At 47.2% G+C, this 25,842-nt stretch overlaps 1 protein-coding gene across 2 annotated transcripts in view; it reads left to right on the plus strand.

Moving 5' to 3' along the window:
• Positions 1-22,989, plus strand: part of MRPS23 (mitochondrial ribosomal protein S23) — a 29,333-nt gene extending 6,344 nt beyond the window's left edge. For both annotated transcript variants that reach the window (XM_075334303.1, XM_075334302.1), the window contains exons 3-5: positions 4,664-4,738; positions 20,149-20,272; positions 22,813-22,989. In XM_075334303.1, the coding sequence (XP_075190418.1) occupies positions 4,664-4,738; positions 20,149-20,272; positions 22,813-22,884 (271 nt within the window). In that variant the 3' untranslated portion in view covers positions 22,885-22,989. The remainder of the gene's footprint in view (positions 1-4,663; positions 4,739-20,148; positions 20,273-22,812) is intronic.
• The last annotated feature ends 2,853 nt before the right edge of the window (positions 22,990-25,842 follow it).

A 25,842-nucleotide genomic window follows, 5' to 3' on the forward strand; every position in this document is an offset into this window, starting at 1 on the left:
ACAAATCCGTGCTCCGGGGGGGTCCCATGCATCCCGGTGTGATGGCTCTGACACGGACGACAGTCCCAGACAGCCTAAGCGAGCTCGCTATGAGCGACCCTCGACTTCATCACACTGGTCAGGGTCCCAGCAGGAGGACTCTCTGTATGATGAGGCAGAGGTAGCTGATCAGGATTCTGATCCTGAGACCGCTCTCAATCTGGATACACCTGATGGGGACGCAATAGTGAATGATCTCATAGCGTCCATTAATAAAATGTTGGATATTTCTTCCCCAGCTCCTCCAGTGGAGGAGTCAGCTTCACAGCAGGAGAAATTCCATTTCAGGTATCCCAAGCGTAAATTGAGTACTTTTCTGGACCACTCTGACTTTAGAGAGTCAGTCCAGAAACACCACGCTTATCCAGATAAGCGTTTCTCCAAACGTCTTAAGGATACACGTTATCCCTTTCCCCCGGACGTGGTCAAGAGCTGGACCCAGTGTCCAAAGGTGGATCCCCCAATCTCCAGGCTTGCGGCTAGATCCATAGTTGCAGTGGAAGATGGGGCTTCACTTAAAGATGCCACTGACAGACAGATGGAACTCTGGTTGAAATCCATCTATGAAGCTATCGGCGCGTCGTTTGCTCCAGCATTCGCAGCCGTATGGGCACTCCAAGCTATTTCAGCTGGTCTGGCGCAGATTGACACTGTCACACGTACATCTGTTCCGCAAGTAGCGTCCTTAACCTCTCAAATGTCTGCATTTGCGTCTTACGCTATTAATGCTGTCCTGGACTCTACAAGCCGTACGGCAGTGGCGTCCGCCAACTCCGTGGTTTTACGCAGAGCATTGTGGTTAAGGGAATGGAAGGCAGATTCTGCTTCCAAGAAGTGCTTAACCAGTTTACCATTTTCTGGTGACAGACTGTTTGGTGAGAGATTGGATGAAATCATTAAACAGTCCAAGGGTAAGGATTCTTCCTTACCTCAGCCCAGACCAAATAAACCCCAACAGAGGAGGGGACAGTCCAGGTTTCGGTCCTTTCGAGGCTCGGGCAGGTCCCAGTTCTCCTCGTCCAAAAGGACTCAAAAGGATCAGAGGAGCTCAGATTCTTGGCGGGCTCAGTCACGCCCAAAGAAAGCAGCTGGAGGAACCGCTACCAAGGCGGCTTCCTCATGACTCTCGGCCTCCTCTCTCCACATCCTCGGTCGGTGGCAGGCTCTCCCGCTTTGGCGACATTTGGCTGCCACATGTCAAAGACCGTTGGGTGAGAGACATTCTGTCTCACGGGTACAGGATAGAGTTCAGCTCTCGTCCTCCAACTCGATTCTTCAGAACTTCTCCGCCTCCCGGCCGAGCCGAGGCTCTTCTGCAGGCGGTGTGCTCTTTAAAGGCAGAAGGAGTGGTGATCCCTGTTCCTCTTCAGGAGCAAGGTCACGGTTTTTACTCCAATTTGTTTGTGGTGCCAAAAAAGGACGGGTCTTTCCGTCCTGTTCTGGACCTAAAACTGCTCAACAAGCACGTGAAAACCAGGCGGTTCCGGATGGAATCCCTCCGCTCCGTCATCGCCTCAATGTCTCAAGGAGATTTCCTAGCATCAATAGACATCAAGGATGCTTATCTCCACGTGCCGATTGCTCCAGAGCACCAGCGTTTTCTACGCTTCGTTATAGGAGACGAACACCTTCAGTTCGTAGCCCTGCCTTTCGGTCTGGCGACAGCCCCAAGGGTCTTCACCAAGGTCATGGCAGCAGTAGTAGCAGTCCTGCACTCTCAGGGTCACTCTGTGATCCCTTACTTGGACGATCTACTTGTCAAGGCACCCTCTCAAGAGGCATGCCAACACAGTCTGAACGTTGCGCTGGAGACTCTCCAGAGTTTCGGGTGGATCATCAACTTTTCAAAGTCAAATCTGACTCCAACCCAATCGATAACATACCTTGGCATGGAGTTTCATACTCTATCAGCGATAGTGATGCTTCCGCTGGACAAACAGCGTTCACTACAGACAGGGGTGCAATCTCTCCTTCAGGGCCAGTCGCACCCCTTGAGACGCCTCATGCACTTCTTAGGGAAGATGGTAGCAGCAATGGAGGCAGTCCCTTTTGCGCAGTTTCATCTGCGTCCACTACAATGGGACATTCTCCGCCAATGGGACGGGAAGTCGACGTCCCTAGACAGGAACGTCTCCCTTTCTCAGGCAGCCAAGGACTCTCTTCAGTGGTGGCTTCTTCCCTCCTCACTGTCCATAGGAAAATCCTTCCTACCCCCATCCTGGGCGGTGGTCACAACGGACGCGAGTCTATCAGGGTGGGGAGCAGTTTTTCTCCACCACCGGGCTCAAGGTACGTGGACTCAGCAAGAGTCCACCCTTCAGATCAATGTTCTGTAAATCAGAGCAGTGTATCTTACCCTACAAGCCTTCCAGCAGTGGCTAGAAGGCAAGCAGATCCGAATTCAGTCGGACAACTCCACAGCGGTGGCATACATCAACCACCAAGGAGGGACACGCAGTCGGCAAGCCTTCCAGGAAGTCCGGCGAATTCTGACGTGGGTGGAAGACACAGCATCCACCATATCCGCAGTTCACATCCCGGGCGTAGAAAACTGGGAAGCAGACTTCCTCAGTCGCCAGGGTATGGACGCAGGGGAATGGTCTCTTCACCCGGACATGTTTCAGGAGATCTGTCGCCGCTGGGGGAGGCCGGACGTCGACCTAATGGCGTCCCGGCACAACAACAAGGTCCCGGCCTTCATGGCACGGTCTCACGATCTCAGAGCTCTAGCGGCGGACGCCTTAGTCCAAGATTGGTCGCAGTTCCGGCTGCCTTATGTGTTCCCACCTCTGGCGCTGTTGCCCAGAGTGCTACGCAAGATCAGGTCCGACTGCCGCCGTGCCATCCTCGTCGCCCCAGACTGGCCAAGGAGGTCGTGGTACCCGGATCTGTGGCATCTCACGGTAGGACAACCGTGGGCAATACCAGACAAACCAGACTTGCTGTCTCAAGGGCCGTTTTTCCATCAGAATTCTGCGGCCCTGAGCCTGACTGTGTGGCCATTGAGTCCTGGATCCTAGCGTCTACAGGATTATCTCAAGAGGTCATTGCCACCATGAGACAGGCTAGGAAACTAACCTCTGCTAAGATCTACCACAGGACGTGGAAGATATTCTTAGCTTGGTGCTCTGCTCAGGGAGTTTCTCCCTGGCCATTTGCTTTGCCTACTTTTCTTTCCTTCCTGCAATCCGGGTTGGAAAAAGGTCTCTCGCTCGGCTCCCTTAAGGGACAAGTCTCTGCGCTATCTGTATTTTTTCAGAAGCGCCTAGCACGACTCCCTCAGGTACGCACGTTCCTGCAAGGGGTTTGTCATATCGTCCCTCCTTACAAGCGGCCGTTAGAGCCCTGGGATCTGAACAGGGTTCTAATTGCTCTCCAGAAGCCGCCTTTCGAGCCTTTGAGGGATGTTTCCCTTTCTCGCCTTTCTAGTAGCGGTCACATCTCTTCGGAGAGTGTCCGAGCTAGCAGCACTGTCATGCAAATCCCCCTTCCTGGTGTTTCACCAGGACAAGGTGGTTCTGCGCCCGATTCCGGAGTTTCTTCCTAAGGTGGTATCCCCCTTTCATCTCAATCAGGATATCTCCTTACCTTCTTTGTGTCCTCGTCCAGTTCATCAATGTGAAAAGGATTTGCATTTGTTGGATCTGGTGAGAGCACTCAGAATCTACATTTCCCGCACGGCTCCTCTGCGCCGTTCGGATGCACTCTTTGTCCTTGTCGCTGGCCAGCGTAAAGGATCGCAAGCTTCCAAATCCACCCTGGCTCGGTGGATCAAGGAACCAATTCTTGAAGCCTACCGTTCTGCGGGGCTTCCGGTTCCCTCAGGGCTGAAGGCCCATTCTACCAGAGCCGTGGGTGCGTCCTGGGCATTACGGCACCAGGCTACGGCTCAGCAAGTGTGCCAGGCGGCTACTTGGTCGAGTCTGCACACTTTTTCCAAGCATTATCAGGTGCATACCTACGCTTCGGCGGACGCCAGCCTAGGTAGACAAGTCCTTCAGGCGGCAATTGCCCACCTGTAAAGAAGGGCCGTTTTTATGGCCCTATCACGAGGTATTATTTTACCCACCCAGGGATTGCTTTTGGACATCCCAATTGTCTGGGTCTCCCAATAGAGCGACAAAGAAGAAGGGAATTTTGTTTACTTACCGTAAATTCCTTTTCTTCTAGCTCTAATTGGGAGACCCAGCACCCGCCCCTGTTTTTTTGTATACACATGTTGTTCATGTTGAATGGTTTCAGTTCTCCGATATTCCTTCGGATTGAATTTGTTTAAACCAGTTTATTGGCTTTCCTCCTTCTTGCTTTTGCACTAAAACTGAGGAGCCCGTGATCCCACGGGGGGTGTATAGGCAGTAGGGGAGGGGCCTTACACTTTTAAGTGTAATACTTTGTGTGGCCTCCGGAGGCAGTAGCTATACACCCAATTGTCTGGGTCTCCCAATTAGAGCTAGAAGAAAAGGAATTTACGGTAAGTAAACAAAATTCCCTTCTTCAGAGTTCAGTATTTTTACATGTATTAGAAATGGTGGATAAATTTATTTGATGTAAAAATTTTTTGTATGTAGCTTGTTTATTTTTACCCTTTTTTGACAGTTCTATTTTCTTTTTATTTTCTGCTCAGCAAATTTTATGAGACGTATGGTAGCGCGGGAATATTTCATTTGTACAGAAAAAACTTCAGATCTGTTTGTGAAAGGTAAGATGCATGACCCATTAAAAATAGTTATTACTATGAATTTATAAAAACTTACAAATAAGATAAAAGCTCACTAACGCTGATAAGAATGTACGGGTTCTCGGGAATACAATCTTCAGGTGCCCGTCCAAGGTGTAACAACCAATTAAATTGCAGCAAATAGAAAAAGGGTGTTTGGCCACTGTTGTCCAGATTGGAAGAAAGATTGACCATTCTTTATTGCGACATTGTGTGGAACGCAGGATCGAGACTTTTACCAACTGCAACCTGGTTATTGCATAGTATATAAAATCTGCAACATGCGCTATGTGGGATGCACCATAAGAAAATGGCTAAAACGAATTTCTGACCATTTTGTCCAATGTAGCCAGGGGGAATGCTAGTTATTCAGGAACTATTAAACACTTAAGCGGGCTTTACACGCTACGAGATCGTTACATCGATCTCGTTGGGGTCACGGATTTTGTGACGCACATCCGGCCGCTGTAGCGATCTCGTTGTGTGTGACTCCTAGGAGCGATTTTTGGATCGTTGCAAAAATGTCCAAAATCGCTCCTCGTTGACATGGGGGTCCATTCTCAAATATCGCTGCTGTCGCTTGGGCGAAGTTGATCCTCGTCCCTGCTTCAGCACACATCGCTACGTGTGACGCCGCAGGAATGAGGAACCTCTCCTTACCTGCCACACGCCAGCAATGAGGAAGGAAGAAGGTGGGCGGGATGTTCGTCCCGCTAATCTCCGCCCCTCCGCTTTGATTGGGCGGCCGCTTAGTGACGTCGCTGTGACGCCGAGTGAACCGCCCCCTTAGAAAGGAGGCGGTTCGCCGGTCACAGCGACGTCCCCGAGCAGGTAAGTACGTGTGATGCTGCCGTAGAGATAATGTTCGCTACGGCAGCGATCTTCACATATCGGCATAACGATAGGGGCGGGTGATATCATGCTCGCCATCACTAGCATCGGCTAGCGATCTCATAGCGTGTAAAGCCACCCTTAGTCACAATCCACAAAAGCGATGTATCTGGTTTTCAGATCTTTGCTATTGAAAGGGTTTTACGTCCTGGTAGGAGTCATAATTGTCAATAACGGGCGCTTTCATGCAAAGCTTATTTCTTTATCGTTCCTATGGGAGACCTAGACATTGGGTGTATAGCTTCTGCCTCCGGAGGACACACAAAGTACTACACTAAAAAGTGTAGCTCCTCATTCTGAGCATATACACCCCCTGGATAACCAGATCTAGCCAGTTCATTGCTTTGTGTTCAGGAGGCATACATCCACACATGCATTCTCATCTGATTTTTCATTTTTGGAAAGATTTTGAAGAAAAGCGGGTCCAAGCCTGGACTCCCGGCATGTCCCTTCTCACCCCACTGTGTCAGCGGTGCTGTTAAGGTTGATTCCAAGGCTGGAGCCTTACATGCCGCGCTCCTTCACCATCCCTCGGGCTCTGGCTTGAAGTGGGAGCCAGCACGGTTCTCCATGCTTTGCAGGAGACCGGTCTCCATCCGCAGCCCTTCAGGATCCTGCTGGACGGAGCACTCATCCCCAGGGACTTGGAACCCTGCGTCTCAGCAAGCTAAGTACCTGAGACGTTTATATTGGGGGGTCCCTGTACTTTTATTATGGTGGGAGAGTGTGCTGTGTAACTTTTCTGACAATTCCGGCCGGTTCTCTGGTTGTCGCCTTAGAACCGCGCCGATGGTGCCTGCGCGCCGGCCGCATCGCTTAAATTTAGGCCCCGGCTTCGCCGGAGGCCTACTTTCGATTTCACTGCCCTCGCATGTCAGTCATGCAGAGGGACAGTGCGGCTCCGCCCAGCGGCCGTTCGGCACAGGGGAGGGACACTCCTCTCTGAGTACATGTCCCCTCCCCTGTAAGTCTCCTTGGCCCTCCAGATCCCGCTCTCAGAGCAGGTCCCGCCCCCTCTCCTCGCTCCGGCGCCATTTTCTCAGCGTTTTTCTCTGGATCAGCGCTGGCTGCAGCATCCCTGCTAAGCTGCTTGGGGGTCCGGGCTCTGGGATCTGGAGGGCACACAAACGGTCTGGTAAGCCACAACCTCCGGTTGTGGACCTTCTTATATACTCTCTGGGGGTCATTCTGGCTCAGAGCCGCCACTTCAGCAGCATGTCTCACACGAGGAGCAAGGCTGCAAGGCTGTACTCAATATGCACTGCATGTAAGCTCGTGCTGCCTGAACCGAGCACATATCCACATTGTGATGCCTGTTCAATGCCTCAGCCTGGAATCGCACCCACAGTGGTCCCTCCGGCTGCTCCGGCTCCGGTGGCTGAACCCCCGGCTTGCGTAGAATCCTTCTCTAGGTCAGTCTCCCAGTCTTTTGCCGACTCCATGGGACAGCTGTCCCGGACTTTGCTGAACACGCATCAGCCCCCTTCTCAGGGCGCCTCTGCTGCTAGGGCTCTCTCAGCGGAGCTCACAGAGGATTCTTCATCTGGTCCCAGACCCCGTCCTCCTAAAAGGAGACGCAGGGTCCCCTCTCCTTCCTCGTCCCGCGGCTCTGATTCAAGAGCTGACTCGCAGGACGAGGAGGATGCCTTTACGGGGGGCTCGGAAGCTACCTCCATGTGCCCCATTGATCTGTCCGAAAGTGACTCAGATGTTAGTGATTTGATTGCGTCCATTAATTCTGTACTGGACCTCAATCCGCCAGTATCAGAGGAGCAACCCTCTCTGGCAGAAAAGCACCAGTTTACCTTGCCTAAAAGGACAAGGAGTGTGTTCTTTAACCACTCCAGTTTTCAGGCCACTGTGACCAAGCCTAGGGCCTGTCCTGACAAACGCTTCCCAAAGCGTGGTTCTGATGACCGTTTTCCCTTTCCACCTGAGGTGGTCAAGGAGTGGGCTCATTCACCAAAGGTAGACCCTCCGGTGACTAGACTCTCAGCCCGGACAGTTGTATCAGTGGCTGATGGCACCTCTCTTAAGGATTCCACTGACCGCCAGGTTGACCTTCTGGCCAAATCTGTATATGAGGCGGCAGGGGCCTCGTTCTCCCCATCTTTTGCAGCAGTGTGGGCTCTCAAAGCCATCTCTGCTTCTCTAGAGGAGATGCATTCCCTCACCAGGGAATCTATGCCCGAAATGGTTGCCTTGACTTCCCAAGCTTCAGCTTTTTCATCCTATGCCATGTCTGCCATGCTGGAGGCTTCTCACCGCACTGCGGTGGCTTCGGCTAATTCCCTCGCTATCCGCAGGAGCTTGTGGCTTCGAGAGTGGAAGGCAGATGCTTCTTCAAAGAAGTACCTTGCTGGGCTCCCTTTTGCTGGATCCAGGCTATTCGGTGAACAACTGGATGAAATTATTAAGGAAGCTACTGGCGGGAAGAGTACTTCCATGCCACAAACCAAAACCAGGAAACCTGCCCAGGCTAGGAACCAGTCGAGTTTCGTTCCTCCAACTGGTCATCCTCTAAGCCCTCGGCCTCGGCCACTAACTCAGCCAAGGGCCAAAAACCCAACTGGCGCACAAAGGCGCGTCCACAAAAGACCGCAGGAGCTGCTGCCACTAAGGCAGCCTCCTCTAGACTATCTGGCCGCGCCAGCAACGTCCTTGGTCGGTGGCAGGCTCTCCCACTTTGGCGACGTGTGGTTTCAACACGTCTCCGATCAGTGGGTGCGGGATATCATCTCCCACGGCTACAGGATAGAATTCTCTTCCAGCCCGCCAAACAGATTTTTTCTGTCAACTCCCCCCTGCTCCAAGGCCGCCGCCTTCTCTCAGGCCGTGGCATCCTTGCAGGCCAACGGAGTAATTGTTCCGGTTCCCGCCCGGGAACGGTTCAGAGGTTTCTACTCAAATCTCTTCCTAGTCCCCAAAAAGGACGGTTCCTTCCGGCCCATCCTGGATCTCAAGCTTCTCAACAAGCATGTTCAGGTGCGGCATTTTCGCATGGAGTCTCTGCGATCAGTCATTGCCTCAATGACCCAAGGAGATTTCCTGGCATCCATCGACATCAGAGATGCCTATCTGCATGTGCCAATTGCAGTTTCACACCAGCGTTGGCTACGTTTTGCAATCGGAGAGAAACATTTCCAGTTCGTGGCTCTCCCCTTCGGGTTAGCCACGGCCCCTCGAGTATTCACCAAGGTCATGGCAGCAGTGGTTGCGGTTCTGCACCTCCAGGGGTTGGCAGTGATTCCTTACCTGGACGACCTTCTAGTCAAGGCTTCATCCAGCGCAGACTGTCAGCGGAGTGTCTCGCTCACTCTCGCCACTCCAGCCCAATTCGGGTGGCTTGTCAATCTGCCCAAATCCACTCTGACTCCGACCCAGAGGCTCACGTTGACCTAGGGATGCAGTTCGAGACTCTGCCGGCACTTGTGAAGCTGCCCTTAGTCAAACAGCATCCCTCCATCTGGCGGTGCGCTCTGTACTGAGGCCCCGCCATCATTCCATCAGGCACCTAATGCAGGTGCTGGGTCAGATGGTGGCGTCAATGGAGGCTGTTCCCTTTGCCCAGTTCCATCTGCGTCCTCTACAGCTGGACATTCTCCGCTGTTGGGACAAGCGGACTTCCTCCTTGCACAGGCTAGTGGCTCTGTTGCCACAGACCAGGGGCTCACTTCAGTGGTGGCTTCGGCCCCTCTCTCTCTGTCTCAGGGACGCTCCTTCCTGGCCCCGTCCTGGGTGATCCTCACCACGGATGCCAGTCTAGCCGGCTGGGGAGCGGTATGTCTCCACCACCGAGCACAGGGCACTTGGACTCCGTCCGAATCAGCCCTCTCGATCAATGTGCTGGAAACCAGAGCTGTGCTTCTAGCTTTCCTAGCCTTTCACCATCTTTTGGCGGGCAAGCACATCCGAGTCCAGTCAGACAACGCGACAGCGGTTGCCTACATAAATCACCAAGGCGGGACACGCAGCCGCCTGGCAATGTTGGAGGTTCAACGCATCCTTCAATAGACGGAGGACTCCAAGTCTACCATATCCGCAGTCCACATCCCAGGCGTGGAAAACTGGGAAGCAGATTATCTCAGCCGTCAAACCGTGGACAGTGGCGAGTGGTCCCTGCATCCGGCAGTGTTTCAGTCAATCTGCCGCAAGTGGGGCACTCCAGAAGTGGATCTAATGGCATCCCGGCACAATAACAAGGTTCCGGTTTACGTGGCTCGTTCCCACGATCCTCAGGCCTTTGCAGCGGACGCTCTGGTTCAAGATTGGTCCCAGTTTCGTCTGTCCTACGTGTTTCCCCCTCTAGCTCTCTTGCCCAGAGTTCTGCGCAAGATCAGAATGGAGGGCCGTCGGGTCATCCTCATTGCTCCGGACTGACCCAGGCGAGCTTGGTACCCAGACCTGCTCCATCTGTCCGTAGAGGTACCATGGCATATTCCGGACCGTCCAGACCTTCTCTCACAAGGTCCGTTTTTCCGCCAGAATTCTGCGGCTCTCAGATTGACGGCGTGGCTCTTGAGTCCTGGATCTTGACGGCTTCTGGTATTCCTCCTGAAGTCATCTCCACTATGACTCGGGCTCGGAAGTCTTCCTCGGCCAAAATCTATCACAGGACCTGGAGAATTTTCCTGTCCTGGTGTCGCTCTTCCGGCCATGCTCCTTGGCCTTTTTCCTTGCTGACCCTTCTGTCCTTTCTACAGTCCGGTCTGCAGCTAGGACTATCCCTCAATTCCCTCAAGGGACAAGTCTCGGCTCTGTCAGTGTTGTTCCAGCGGCGTATCGCCCGGCTGGCTCAGGTGCGCACCTTCATGCAGGGCGCGTCTCACATCATTCCGCCTTACCGGCGGCCCTTGGATCCCTGGGACCTCAATCTGGTCCTCACGGCCTTGCAGAAACCCCCCTTTGAGCCTCTTAGGGAGGTTTCTTTGTCTCGTCTTTCACAGAAAGTGGTCTTTCTAGTGGCCATAACTTCCCTCAGGAGAGTCTCTGATTTGGCTGCGCTCTCTTCGGAGTCACCTTTTTTTGTTTTTTCATCAAGACAAGGTGGTTCTCCGTCCGACTCTGGACTTTCTCCCTAAGGTGGTTTCTCCTTTCAACCTTAACCAGGACATTTCCCTGCCTTCCTTTTGTCCGGCTCCTGTTCATCGCTTTGAAAAAGCGTTGCATACTCTGGATCTGGTGCGGGCGCTCCGGATCTATGTGTCTCACACCGCTGTTCTTAGGCGGTGCACCTCTCTTTTTGTGCTAACCACAGGTCGGCGTAAGGGCCTCTCGGCTTCTAAGCCGACCTTAGCTCGTTGGATTAGGTCGACCATTTCCGATGCCTGCCAGTGTACTCAGGTGCCTCCCCCGCCGGGGATCAAGGCACACTCGACCAGAGCTGTCGGTGCCTCTTGGGCTTTCAGGCACCAGGCTACGGCTCAGCAAGTCTGTCAGGCTGCCACTTGGACTAGCCTGCATACCTTTTCAAAGCACTACCAAGTGCATGCTCATGCTTCGGCAGATGCGAGCTTGGGCAGATGCATCCTTCAGGCGGCTGTCGCCCATTTGTGAAGTTAGGCTCCGCCTACTTCTCAGTTTTCTGTTTATTCCCACCCATGGACTGCTTTGAGACGTCCCAATGTCTGGGTCTCCCATAGAAACGATAAAGAAAAAGAGAATTTTGTTTACTTACCGTAAATTCTTTTTCTTATAGTTCCGTATTGGGAGACCCAGCACCCTCCCTGTTGCCTGTTGGCAGTTTCTTGTTCCACGTGTTATCACCGGCTGTTGTCGTAGACAGAGGCTCCGGTTGTTCCGGTTCTTGCTCTGTCTTTACTTGTGGGTGGCTATTCTCCTTCAGCTTTTGCACTAAACTGGCTAGATCTGGTTATCCAGGGGGTGTATATGCTCAGAGGGAGGAGCTACACTTTTTAGTGTAGTACTTTGTGTGTCCTCCGGAGGCAGAAGCTATACACCCATGGTCTGGGTCTCCCAATACGGAACTATAAGAAAAAGAATTTACGGTAAGTAAACATGCAAAACATGCAGCTGTCAAATTCCGCCTAGTGCGCACAGGATTTTTTTTTTCTCCATAGGATTTGCTGGTGATTCACTGCAGAGATGTTATGAACATTTTCTGCAGCGAAACATGCAGCAAATCCGCAGAAAATCCGCGGCAAAATCCGGTAAGTGCGCACATAGCCTAAGACAGCACTAACTCCACACAGTCCCGAGTATGGCTTGGGTCTCCTGATCCTAAATTAACAATTTCATAGACCTAAATGAGGCTATCGTTTCTGGTCATGAGACCAGCAGCTTTTCTAGACATAGTAGTATGTACTTGCACCATCAATGTCAGATGTGTGAAACTTTTTCTAGAAAATAAACTACTTAAGGCCTGTTTCACACGTCAGTGATTCTGGTACGTATGTGCTAGTTTTTATACATACCAGAATCACGGACATACGCAGACCCATTATAATCAGTGGGTCTGCACACACATCAGTGATTTTTTTACTTACCGTGTCTTTGTGCGGCATACACGTGTGTCCATGATTGCCACATGGAAACATGTCTGTTTTTTTTTTTTTTTTTTTTCTGGCATCACTGATATCCCACAGACCACACTATGGTGTGGTCCGTGAAATGCGTACCAGAAAAACACGGACATTGAAAATGAAAAAATCATTTTTATCTCACCTTCTCCAGCAACGCTGTGTTCGGCCTCTGCATGCTTCAGAGCCGGGTGCTTATTCTCATGCATATTCATGTATACAGGAACAGCCGTCCCGGGGCGGAAACACAGCAGAGCCGAAGAGTTCAACACCACGGACAGCAGGAGCGGGGACAGGTGAGTATACGTCCATGTGCAATCACAGATGACGGATCACGGATTGCCCATGGACAACCCACATGTGCTGTGAATCACAGAACACGGATGGACATATGCGTTATTAACACGTCAGTAAAAAACGTCTGTTTTTCACTGACGTGTGAAACAGGCATAAAGAGGTTTTCCCATGAACAAAGTACACTTTAATCAATAAATCTTGGAATAATAAATTCTACAATTGGATGTGTTTAAAAAATGTATCTGTGCTAAGATAATCCTGTATATGTGTCCCTGCTATGTACTGTGTAATGGCCGTGTCTGACCGTACAGGGACATGGTCTGATTATACTGCACCTCCCGGGCTGGGGAGGAAATAAAAGATTATACAGGCAAGACTCATTCTGTGAAGTGAAACACTTCTTATTGTAAAAATGATTTACCACACAGAAAGCAGCACCGGTGATTTCCCTTCCCCCCCCCCCCCCCCCCACTGTGATATCTGTATACACTTTTTTTTTTTTTTTTTTTTTTTTTTCCATTTTATACATTTTTTTTTCTTAAACACATCCAATTGTGCAAATTATTATTATTCCAAGATCTATTAATTGAAATGTACTTTGTTCGTAGGAAACCCCTTTAACACTAGAACTACTGGACTCGTGACACCTATATAGAAATACATGGTGCAAAGTAGTCAAAATGACTACCTCAGTAGTTCTAGTGTTAAAACCTGTAGGACGAAGCCAGTTTTGTCCCTAATAACCAGGCTATTTTTTGCAATTCTGACCAGTGTCACTTTATGAGATTTTATCTCTGAAACGCTTCAACGGATCCCGCTGATTCTGAGATTGTTTGTTTTTTTTTTTTGTGACTTATTGTACTTCATGTTAATGGTAAATTTAGGACAATAATTTTTGCTTTAATTTGTGAAAATCGGAAATTTGATGAAAATTTTAAAAATTATGCAATTTTCAAACTTTTAATTCTTATGCCCTTAAACCAGGGAGTTATGTCACACAAAATAGTAAATAAATTACATTTCCCACATCTCTATTTTATATCAGCATAAGTTTTGAAACAAATTTTTTTGAGGTTAGGAAGTTAGAAGGGGTCAAAGTTCATCAGCAATTTCTCATTTTTTCAATAAATTTTACAAAACCATATTTACGTAACAGAAAATACCCAAAAACCTGTACCCCTCAAAGTACCCAAAACCACATCAAAGAAGTTTATTAACCCTTCAGGTGCTTCACAGGACCAAAGCAATGTGGCATGAAAATAAAATTGCATTTTACCTAAAAATATTGCTCTAGACCCAATTATTTCACTTTTAGAATGAGAAAATATCAAAATGGACCCCAAAATGTGTTCCCCCAGTTTCTTCTGAGCGCACTGATACCCCACTTGTGGTCAGAAACCTCTGTTTACCAGTGTTTCTCAACTCCAGTCCTCAAGACCCACCAACAGATCATGTTTTCAGGTTTTCCTCATCAGGTTTTCCTTAATGTTTCACAGGTGATGGAATTATTCCCTGTTACATTGAGGAAAACCTGAAAACATGATCTGTTGGTGGGTCCTGAGGACTGGAGTTGAGAAACAGTGGTTTAGACAAATGGGAGGGCTTGGAACACAAGGAGCAATATTTGAATTTTATAACCCAAATTTGGCTGAAAAAGATTGCGGGCACCATGTCGCATTTGTAGGGCCCGTAAGGTACCTAAACACCAGAAACCCTCCACAAGTGACCCCATTCTGGAGACTAGACCCCTCAAGAATTTTATCTAGGGTTATACTGAGTATTTTGAACCCACAGGTACCGTATTTTTCGGACTATAAGAGGCACCCTAGTTTTAGAGGAGGAAAATTAAAATTTTAATAAAAAAATGTAGTCATGACACATTGTTATGGGGCGAGGATCTGCTGCTGACATTGTTATGGGGGTAATGTCCTCAAATTCTCTGCTAAGGTACCCCATCCTGGTATGTGCCCTCATCCTGCTATATACCCCAATCCTGCCATATGCCGCCATCCTGCCATATACCGCCATCCTGCCATATGCCGCCTTCCTGCTATATGGCCCTATCCTGCTATATACCCCCATGCTGCTATATACCCTCATCCTGCTATATGGCTCCATCCTGCTATATACTCCCATCCATTTTGCTATATGGCCCCATGCTGCTATATACCCTCATCCTGCTATATGCCCTCATCCTGCTATATGGCATGTATCCTGTATCACACAAAAAACAATAAACGTTTATACTCACCAGTCCTGGCTCCATGCAGAATTGCTCCTCCCCCTGTCTGTGGCGGCAACAGCACCGCTGATCTGTGTGGAGCCGTCACCGGTCACTTCCCTGCAGCATCGCGATGTCCTCCTGTCTGCCGGTCAGCTGACTTTCGTGGAGACTAGGGGCGCGCATAGCGATGACGTCATCGCTGTGCTCAAAGCGCTCTACACAGATCAGCTGACCGGCAGACTAGAGGAAATCGCAATGCTGCATGGAAGTGGCCGGTGAGTGTACCGTACTTATTTACTGCCCCCTGCGCTGATAATGATGCGCGGGGGCAGTGAATACAGCCGCACATGATCACTCCAGGCTGTAATTGCCAGGGGTGATCATGGCCGGCTGTTAATTATGCGCCCACCTGTCAGCGCCGGCTTCAGCGCTGCGGGAGGATGGGTGTGCATATGTAATGAGCAGGCCCATGTGGTCAAGGCAGGCGCTGCTACAGCCTGCTCATGCCCCCGATGGCCTGCTCCACCACAGCACCCTCATTCCCGGCCGCAGCCCTATATTCAGACCATAAGCTGCACCCCCAACTTTCCCCCAACATTTGGGGGGAAAAAAGTGCGTCTTATAGTCCGAAAAATATGGTACTTCACAGAATTTGATATTAGTCAATCATATTGAATAATTTTCATTTTTGTTTTCACAAAAAATGTTGATTTAGCACCAAATTTCTCACTTTTTCAAGAAGTAACGCTAAAAAATGGACCCTACAGTTTAGCCACTTTTATATGAGCGTGATGATACCTCACATGTAGTCAGAAAGTTCTGTTTGACAAATGGGAGGGCTCGGAACAGAAGGAGCAATATTTGAATTTTGGAAAGGACATTCGGCTAAAAAAGATTGCAGGTACCATGTTGCATTTGTAGGATGCCACACACACACACACACACACACACACACACGTGACACCATTTTGGAAACTAGACCCCTCAGGTTATCTATATGTGTGGTGAGCTGGTGCTTCACTGAAGTTTATAACATTGAGCTGTGAAAATTAAAAAAATACATTTCTACCTAAAATAGTTACTTCCAACAAGATAGTGTTTTTTTTTTTGTTTGTTTTCTTTCCCACGAGTATCAAGAAAAATTAAATTTATCGTGCAATTTTTGCGCATTATGCTGATGCCTCACATGTGTTGGAAATGAACTGTTTGATCACACGGCAGGGCTAGAATTTGATAATCTTAGGTCGTCCTATTCAAAATTTTCATTTTTTTTTTCACAAACAATGTTGCTTTATCATCGAATTTCTCACTTCCTAGGCAACACCAAAAAGTTGAACCCACAGTTTATCCAATTTCTTATGGGTACAGGGATACCCTACATGTGGTCAAAAACCAAACAAACGGGAGGGCTTGGAATGGAAGGAACACCATTTGAATTTTGGAAAAGTTGAACTAAATTGCGGGCACAATGTCGCATTTGCAGGGCCCCTAGGGTACCTATACATCAGTAACCCCCCCCCCCATAAGTGACCTCAATTTGGAAACTAGACCCCTCAAAGATGTTATTTAGGGGTAGGGTAGGCATTTTGAATCCACAGATAGTTCGCAAAAGTGTTGATGTGGCAGCAAAATTCTCACTGTTAGGCTATGTGCCCACGATACGGTGTCTAGGACGCAGTGCCAGTCCTCCTGTGGAGAGGCATGTGTTGTCCGCAGGAGACTGTAGCTGTCCTTGCCCACCGCTTCTAGGATGAAGTGCCAGCCCTCCTGTGGAGATGTCAGTGTTGTTCTCAGGAGAACGCACCTGCCCATGCCCACGATCAGGGTTCAGGCTGCTGCGGACTTTAACTCTATTCTCCCCGCGGTGAACACTCTCATCTCTGCAGCAAACAATTGACATGCTGCGGCTCGGGAAGTCGCACCGCAGGTCAGTTTATGCTGCAGAGAAAAGAAGCGCAGTGGGCATGATATTTATAAAAATCCTTCCACTGTGCTTGTACTGCACAATGCAGCGTTTTGGACACAGTGAAAACACTCTGTATCCAAAATGCTGCAAACCCTGATCATGGGCACATAGCCTAAAAAGCTAGCATGGATGGATGGATACAGATAGAAGTAAAACACATATATAAAATCCCATCCCCTACATATTCTAAGTTGGCACCCTTTAGTGACTATCAAGTGGCGCTAAAGGGTACTTAGCCAAAAAATAAATAATTAAAAAAAAACGACATGGGCTCCCCCCATTTTTGATAACCAGCTAGGGTAAAGCAGACGGCTGCAGACCACAGCTCACAGCTTCACCTTGGCTGGTAATCCAATTTGGAGGGCACCCCACGATGTGGTTTGTTTTTTTTTTATTTTTTTTTTGTTTTAAATTATTTATAAATAAAAAAAACAAACAAACAAAAAACGTGGGGGTCCCCACTCAAATTGGATTACCAGCCAAGGTAAAGCAGACAGCTGAGGTCTGGTATTCTCAGGGTGGGAAGGGCCATGGTTATTTGGCTCTCCCAGCCTAAAAATAGCAGGCCGCAGCCGCTCCGGAAGTGGCACATCCATTAGATGTCCCAATCCTAGCGCTTCACCCCAACTCATCCCGTTGCCGTGGTGCGGTGGCAAACGAGGTAATATATGAGGATGAGACCAGCTGTGTAATGTCGCCTGGCATCAAGCCCAGAGGTTATTGATGTTACGGCGTCTATCAGATACCTGACATCACAGTAATAAAAAAAAAATTTAAGACAAAAAAAAAATTGAAAAAATACCCCCCAACACATTCCCCCTTTAACCAATTTATTGAAAAGAAAAAAAATCCGGTTTGACACAATCCATTTTGGAGGTCACACGACGACTCTGGACCTTCCAGAATATGGGGGGCATGCTTAGGGAGCACAACCCCCCCCCCCATTTTCTGGAAGTGCAGGCACTCCATGTGAGAAGAGTGGCTGCAGTGATCTGAGTGAGAATACTGCAACCACACGGTCCCGATCCAACCAAGGGCAGAGTGACCTGCAGTAACCTCATTCCAGAATATGGGGGGCACGTTCAGAGAATGTATCCCCCATTTTCTGAAAGAGCAGGCCCTCCATGTGAGTGTGGCTGCAGCCACCTGTGAATACTGCACTCACACTCCCTGGGTCCACAGCATGGCTGTGAGTGCAGGAAGCTCAGTGTCACTGTGTGCAGAGCCAGCTGAGAGCCGCTCTGTGCATGTGGCAGTATTTCTTTTGACGACCAGAAGAAGGAGGGGTGGCAGAGGATCGACTCTGCAAGAGGTACCAAAGGGATTGGGGATGACCGGGCTGGACATGGGTACGACCTAGTTGGATCTGGGGACGACTTTTCTGCCTCATGTGACATGTCAGATGAGGCAGAATCGGAGGAGGAGGACGCTTGCAGCGGGCGCGCCACGCATGTAGTGGCCATATTAGGTGATCAGTAGGGTGAGGTGGACTGGGGGTGGGGGGCACTTTGCCACACTTGGGGACCAAGGGAAGAGATTAATCTCCCATCTAACATGTTTGAATGTTTGAACATGCCAGATGGGAGATAAATTATTTTTTACCGGCACTGCCATTTACTATCACGGTTACACAGTGTGTACCAGTAATCACAAGACTGGAGACCGGAAAAAAAACAGCCCAAATTGTGATCTCCAGGGTTTCAGCTACCCCCGGTAGCTGAAACCCCAGAGATTTTCTGACGCTCGGAGCACTCTTCACTTTTTTCTTGCTGTCATTTATAAACGGCGGATCAGAAGAAGTTTTCCTTTTCTGCCACCGTTTATTTCCATAAGGCTGTCGTAATGGGGTGAAATTACTGTGATTCCCCTTTATATTATGGCATTTTAGCTTCTTCTGATGATTGCAATACCTAAACCTTTCGTCGTTTAACAGAACTACACTGAAGAGTGAAAATATCTATATTACTGCTCTCTGAAAGCAACCTTTAATGGAAGCTGGAGGGGAGAAGGGAGACAAAACAAACTGTTCTAAAATGTGCACGTTAAAAACAACCTTCATGACTGCATTAAATCAAATACATCTACTGAACCTAATGTATCAATCTGTACTTTGCAATGCGAATTTACCCTTTATAGTAAAGTTAATAGGAAACGACTCATAAATTGCTGTTGGCTAATTTATTATTCTGCTTAAAGGGTTATTCCCATCTATCCAAGATCCTATCCCAATATGTGGTAGGTGTAATAATAAGAATATTAGCAAATATCTCCAATTAGAAATGTAGTACAGTTCTCCTGATATGTCTCTTACCTCATGAAGAGGGCAATGCAGGACCATAGGTATGTATGGTTACCACCACTAGTAACTAACTGTGACTATATGCGTGGTCGTAACCATGGATACCTAAGGTCCTGTAATGCCCTGAACATGAGGGATGGATAGGATCTTGAAGATGGTAATAACCCTTTAAGTGTCTATATTAATTACTTTGGATACGTCATGGTGTCAGGCTTTTAATTAATGGATTAAGCTGCTTAAGGCTGCTTTCACACATCCGGTTTTAGCAGTGCGGCTAAATCCGGCTCTAAAACCTATGCAACGGATGCGGCGAAAAAAAACGCATCCTTTACATAAGTTTTTACATGCAGCCCGTCCGGTTTTTGCCGGTTGCGGCACGCTACTGAGCATGCGCAGTGCAAAAAACTGCATGCGGCGGCCAGATGCGTTTTTTGCCGCATCCGGCGTCCATAGGCATGCATTGGAAAAAGCGCCGCATTGGCCGGATGCGGCGCAATGCGTTTTTTTTTTTTTTTTTTTTTTTTTGCCGGACAAAAAAAACCTGCAAGGCAAAGTTACATCCGGCCGCCGCATGGGCTAAGTATGCCGCATCCGGCAAAAACCGGACCGAACGTAAGGCCATGCGGCACAATCCGGCACGAATGAAAGTCTATGCGGAAAAAACGCAACCGGCGGCAAAAAAAACAGCTGCGTTTTTTCTGCAAAGAGCCGGATTGTGTTGCACAGCAAAAATCGGATGTGTGAAAGCAGCTTAAGGGGGTTTTCCCGCTTTTAGAAACATGCTCCACATATGATCAGCTACTAGTAAAAACACAACTTTGGATTGCACTTGCCCTTCCCCAGGCCCGGCACCAATTTCCCACGGCTACTCTTGTTTCTGTGCTTTGACTGCAGTGGTGATTTCTAGTCAACAGTGCACATTTTATTATTTTAATTATATATTGTTATTTTTAAGGAAAGCATAGGGGCACACTGCAGTTCCAATTCTGAAAAGACTATGAGAAACCAGTGCTAACATGAGAATATCTATTATCCCTTGTTTGAGGGAGCTTCCATGAAACTCCTAAATACAAGACTCGTACGTCAACCGCTTGAAGACAAAAACGCAAATCCATTTGGTAATCTTCAGCTGTTGTATTTTAGTACCATATTTTATTTATTTTTATTTTGTTACAGATTTGTAGAAACCTACATAGAACTCCAGAAAGCAGGAGCAGTGACAGAAGACAAGCTGTTTGATGAGGCATCCAAAGCATTACTTGCAGAAGGCATTATTCTAAGGAGGGCAGGATACACAGGGGTAAGTGAACGTGAGAGCTTTATTATTTTAGTAAATTTACAATGTTATCCTCCAAATTAGTTTGTAACCTATTTAACTCCTTCCCGCAAAGTGATGTAACTGTCAAGATTGCAGGTGATTTACTGCAATCCTACACACAGACTCCTGGAGCAAGTGCTGGGACTGGACATAGTGCCGATCTTCACACTTAATCCACTCTTATGCCACTGTCCGTACTCAATTGGAGGAAGTACTCAGGTCAATTAAAAAAAACAAAACAAAGAAAAGCCCTCTTTAACTTAGTCCTGAACGCCTCCATTTTTTCCAGCTAGCATCTTGAGGAACAATTGGTGGAGAACTACATCTGGAGCTGCTCCTTAGCCAGCTACAAAAGTTGTGCAAAAGGGATGGGCTGATCGCTGGGAAAACACTTAGTTTTCTTTTAGATTGGTAGCCTATCCTGGATGAGCCACCAATATTACATCTTTTGCTTCCGGCAATCACACCTAAGGCTATGTCCGCACGTTGCTTTTTACCTGCTTTTTACCTGCTTTTTTGCTGTTTTTTCAACTGCAGCGTTTAATGCCAAAATGGTTGTGTTCTGCTTTTCAAGCAAAGTCTATGGGAATTTGGGTTTCTTGTCCGCACTATGCAGTTCAAACTGCAGCCTTTTTGTTGCAGAACTTTGGTCAAAAACTCAGCTTTGCAGTGCAAAACCCAAATGGCAAAAACAATTGACATGTGAATTGTTTTTGCCATTTGGGTTTTGCACTGCAAAGCTGAGTTTTTGACCAAAGTTCTGCAACAAAAAGGCTGCAGTTTGAACTGCATAGTGCGGACAAGAAACCCAAATTCCCATAGACTTTGCTTGAAAAGCAGAACACAACCATTGTGCCATTAAACGCTGCAGTTGAAAAAGCAGCAAAAAAGCAGGTAAAAAGCAGGTAAAAAGCAACGTGCGGACATAGCCTAAAGTTTTAATTTTTGTGTTCGTGTATGGACACTGTGATTGGTCCCTAATGCAGTTTCTTTTAACACCTTAAGGACCACAGGCTATTACGTCCCTACGGTCATAGTGTTAATCCCCACGTACTGCTGCAGGCGGGGATCCGTGCACATGTCAGCTGATTTGTACAGCTGACATGTGTGCATGGCAGGTACGAGTGGAATCGCTACCGGACCTGTTAACCCCTTAAATGGCACTATCAAGATGTGACAGCGCCATATTAACGGCGATAGCAGTAGAAGTTTACTCCCTGCCCTATACCAGAAGTCACGTGACGTGGATCGCATGGTTGTCATGGTAGCACAGGGTCATGTGATGACTCCTGTAGCTCACATGACTCAGGTCCTTTAATCAGCAGCAGAGGACTGCCGGTTATAAGAGATGATCATTTCTCCTGGTCTGAGCGGTACTGCTCTGATCGGGAGAAATGAATGAGCGATCAGACAGCTGATCCCTATAGCCCCCTAGGTGTACTAGTAAAATAAAAAAAAGAAGTTTAAAAAAAAAAAGTTTTAAAAAAATCTAAAAGTTTAAATCTCCCCCCCCTTTTGGCCCATTGAAAATTAAAGGGTTAAAAAAATAATAAATATACACACATTTGGTATTGCTGCTTTTAGAAATGAGCGATCTATCAAAATATAAAATAATCTGATCGGTAAACGGCGTAGTGGCAAAAAAATTCCAAATGCCAAAATTACGCTTTTTTTTTTTTTGTTGCCACAAATTTTACGCAAAATGCAATTACAGGCGATGAAAACATAGCATCTGCGCAAAAATGGTACATTTAAAAATGTCAGCTTGAGACGCAAAAAATAAGTAGTCACTGAGTCATAGATCTCAAAAAAATGAGAACACTACGGGTCGAGGTTAATGGCGCAAAATGTATGCCACTTTTTTCGGACAAACTTCTGACTTTTTTTTTTTTTAATCCCTTAGCTAAAAGTAAACCTATTCATGTTTGGTGTCCATGAACTCGCACTGATCTCAGGCATCACACTGACACATCAGTTTTACCATATAGTGAACACGGTGAATAAAATGTCTCATAAACAATAGTGCAATGGCACTTTTTTGCAAATTTTTCCCGCATATGGAATTTTTTGCTGTTTTCCAGTATACTATATGGTAAAACTTGTAGTTTCATTTAAAAGTACAGCTTGTTCCGCAAAAAAATGATGAGCCCTTGCATAACTATATTGATTGAAAAATAACAAAAGTTACGCAAGTAACGTAAGTTTTTACGTAAGTAAAAACGGAAAGCGCAAAATCGGCCGGTCGTGACGGGGTTAAGGAAGGAGGTGCCCCAGCATCTCATTAATCACATAAAATCCAGTTAATGGGTTTTGTGAGACTTAAGCAGCCCTCTGCAGTAATGGATCCCTCATCCAGCAAATAGAGAAAGTACTGATTCAAGGGACCTTCATCTTCTTCCCCAATGTGCCCTAATAAGCCATAAAGAAAATACTTATCCAAAGACAACGGCACCTTTACATTATTGTCATAAAGTGCGGAGCTTTCACAATCACCAATACAGCTATTTTCACTCTCTTTCTAGGCTTCAAATCGGCAATCTTCTGTTCCAGAAAGCCAACCAGAGTCCATGGTGAAATCAGAGGAAACCTGTTGATTAGAGTCATGGACAATCCCCTAGATTGTGACTACTTGAACAATATGGATGTCTTGTGTAATCGCCACATTGTGGAAACATTGCTAATTAAACAGTCTAATGTAACTAACCTTGTTTTCCAGTTCATTTATAGTTTTGTTTAAATTGATGCTACAGAATTGCATCAAATTTGTGAGAATGCTGATCACAATATTTTGGATTTTTAGTAATAGAGAATTTATTCCAGTAATTGAAGAGTGAAAAGCAGCTACCAGAAATCTGCAAGCATTTAAAGGGGTTAATATAATATCACTGTCTGCAGAAGTTAAAGTCAGTATGTATAGCACGGGACCACTGAGGCATTCGTTGAATATAGTATAGTTAAATCAGCTATGTTAAAAGATATATTGACCGTCATTAAAGGGGTCGTCCAGTACTTTGACATAAAATTAAAAAAAATCTAGGGAGGGAAGTATAAAATTTGCAGTCGATCAGCTGATAGTCTACAGCACTAATGTGAAATATCCTGTTCCAGGAGGTAATTTAATTTATATACATTTTTGTTTTTTATTTTTTATATTTTCTGTGGCGTGTATATAAATGAAGGAGTAGTCTAAGTAATGGGCAACTCCTTCAAGGGCTTACACTGTTAATCTCATTATTTTTTCACAAAGCACAGTAAATACATCTTGTTAATATACATACTAGACCTAACATAATGTTCCTTTTTCTTGTACCTTTGTGTCTTTTTTTTTTTTTTTTTTCCATTTCTATCTTTGCATGCAGCTTCACTAAGGGTGGCTTTACACGCTATGAGATTGCTAGCGATGGCGAGCGTGATAGCACCCGCCTCTATCGTTATGCCGATATGTGAAGATCGCTGCCGTAGCGAACATTATCGCTACGGCAGCGTCACACGTACTTACCTGCTCGGCGACGTCGCTATGACCGACGAACCGCCTCCTTTCTAAGGGGGTGGTTCGCTCGGCGTCACAGCGACGTCACTAAGCGGCCGCCCAATCAAAGCTGAGAGGCGGAGATGAGCGGGAATCCCGCCCACTTTCTTCGTTCCTCATTGCTGGCGTGTGGCAGGTAAGGAGATGTTCCTCGTTCCTGCGGTGTCACACGTAGCGATGTGTGCTGCCGCAGGGACGAGGATCAACTTCGCCCAAGTGACAGCAGCGATAATTGGGAGAGGACCCCCATGTCAACGAGGGGCGATTTTTGGATGTTTTTGCAACGATCCAAAATCGCTCCTAGGAGTCACACACAACGAGATCGCTACAGCGGCCGGATGTGCGTCACAAAATCCGTTACCCCAACGAGATCGATGTAGCGATCTCGTAGCGTGTAAAGCCCGCTTAAGCTGAATGTGTGGTGCTCTTCTTACTGCTAACACTAGATTGCTCTGCAGCACCCTGCTTTTCCTCATTGCTGCAGACCCCTCTCCCTTGTGCTTCTTACTAGCCTGACCTCTCTGAGCTAATATAAGTGTAGGATTCACCTTATGCCTCTGTGTACTGTCTGCTCCTCTACAGTACCCTACCTGACAGATTTTTTTTTTTATATCTATATTGCTGCAGTGTGGTAGCAGAGCTCAACTCTCTTGTACTTCATAACAATGGCAGTGCAGAGCTGTATTTCTTTTCTGCTGCAGACAGATCAGTTTTGTGCATTTTGCTATTGAGGCATATGGCAGAAAATAAGCTTTTGTCTTATGCAGCAATAAAACCGTATTTTCAGTTTCATATCACTGGTCTCTCAACAGCAGGGAACAAAGACAGCTCAACTAGCCATAGCCCCTGTACACAGTCGCTACTGCAGCATGTCTGCTCTCAGTCCCCTGAATACTGCCCATCCTGCACTATGTATTTTTCCTTTCAGCCCCTGTATATAGCCCTGTCTTACAGTACATCACTCTTCTTAGTTACCAGCAAACTCGCACACCACTACCTCCTAACAAAAGCCCTCTATTATGATCGAGGCTATGCCTCATTCTATCAGATCATCCTTCACACTTTAAGACACAGGACAGTTAGGCTGGAAGAATGTTGGCTATGAGAGACTGCACCATGTAGGATCGACCATGAGCCTCAACTACTAAAGGCTGGTTCCAATGGCAAGTAGAGTCTGGAGGGTCATATACAGAAAACAAAATGTGGCAGCCAGCAATAGTTTAGGTGTGGCATGTACAGTTGTCAAATTGATCTAGTAAAACAAGTGTGCAAAAACATACGCTATATACAGTGCCTTGCGAAAGTATTCGGCTCCCTTAGATTTTTCAACCTTTTCCACATTTCAGGCTTCAAACATAAAGATAAAAATTTTAATGTTATGGTGAAGACTCAACAACAAATGGGGCACAGTTGTGAAGTTGAAGGAAATTTATTGCTTATTTTAAACTTTTTTAAAAAATAAATAACTGAGTGGGACGTGCAATATTATTATTTGTCCCCTTTAAGTTAATACTTTGTAGCACCACCTATTGCTGCGATTACAGCTGCAAGTCGCTCAGGGTATGTCTCAATTAGTTTTGCACATCGAGAGACTGACATTCTTGCCCATTCTTCCTTTGCAATCGTCTCGATCTGAGTGAGGTTGGATGGAGAGCGTTTGTGAACAGCAGTTTTCAGCTCTTTCCACAGATTCTCGATTGGATTCAGGTCTGGACTTTGACCTGGGCATTCTAACACCTGGATACGTTTATTTGTGAACCATTTCGTTGTAAATTTTGCTTTATGATTTGGATTATTATCTTGTTGGAAGACAAATCTCTGTCCCATTCTCAGGTCTTTTGCAGACTCCAACAGGTTTTTTTCAAGAATGGTCCTGTATTTGGCTCCATCCATCTTCCTATCAATTTTAACCATCTTCCCTGTCCCTGCTGAAGAAAAGAAGGCCCAAACCATGATGATGCCACCACCATGTTTGACAGTGGGGATGGTGTGTTCAGGGTGATGAGCTGTGTTGCTTTTACGC

The sequence above is a fragment of the Anomaloglossus baeobatrachus genome, chromosome 2, assembly GCF_048569485.1.
Source record: "Anomaloglossus baeobatrachus isolate aAnoBae1 chromosome 2, aAnoBae1.hap1, whole genome shotgun sequence".
In the NCBI taxonomy this organism is placed as follows: Eukaryota; Metazoa; Chordata; class Amphibia; order Anura; family Aromobatidae; genus Anomaloglossus; species Anomaloglossus baeobatrachus.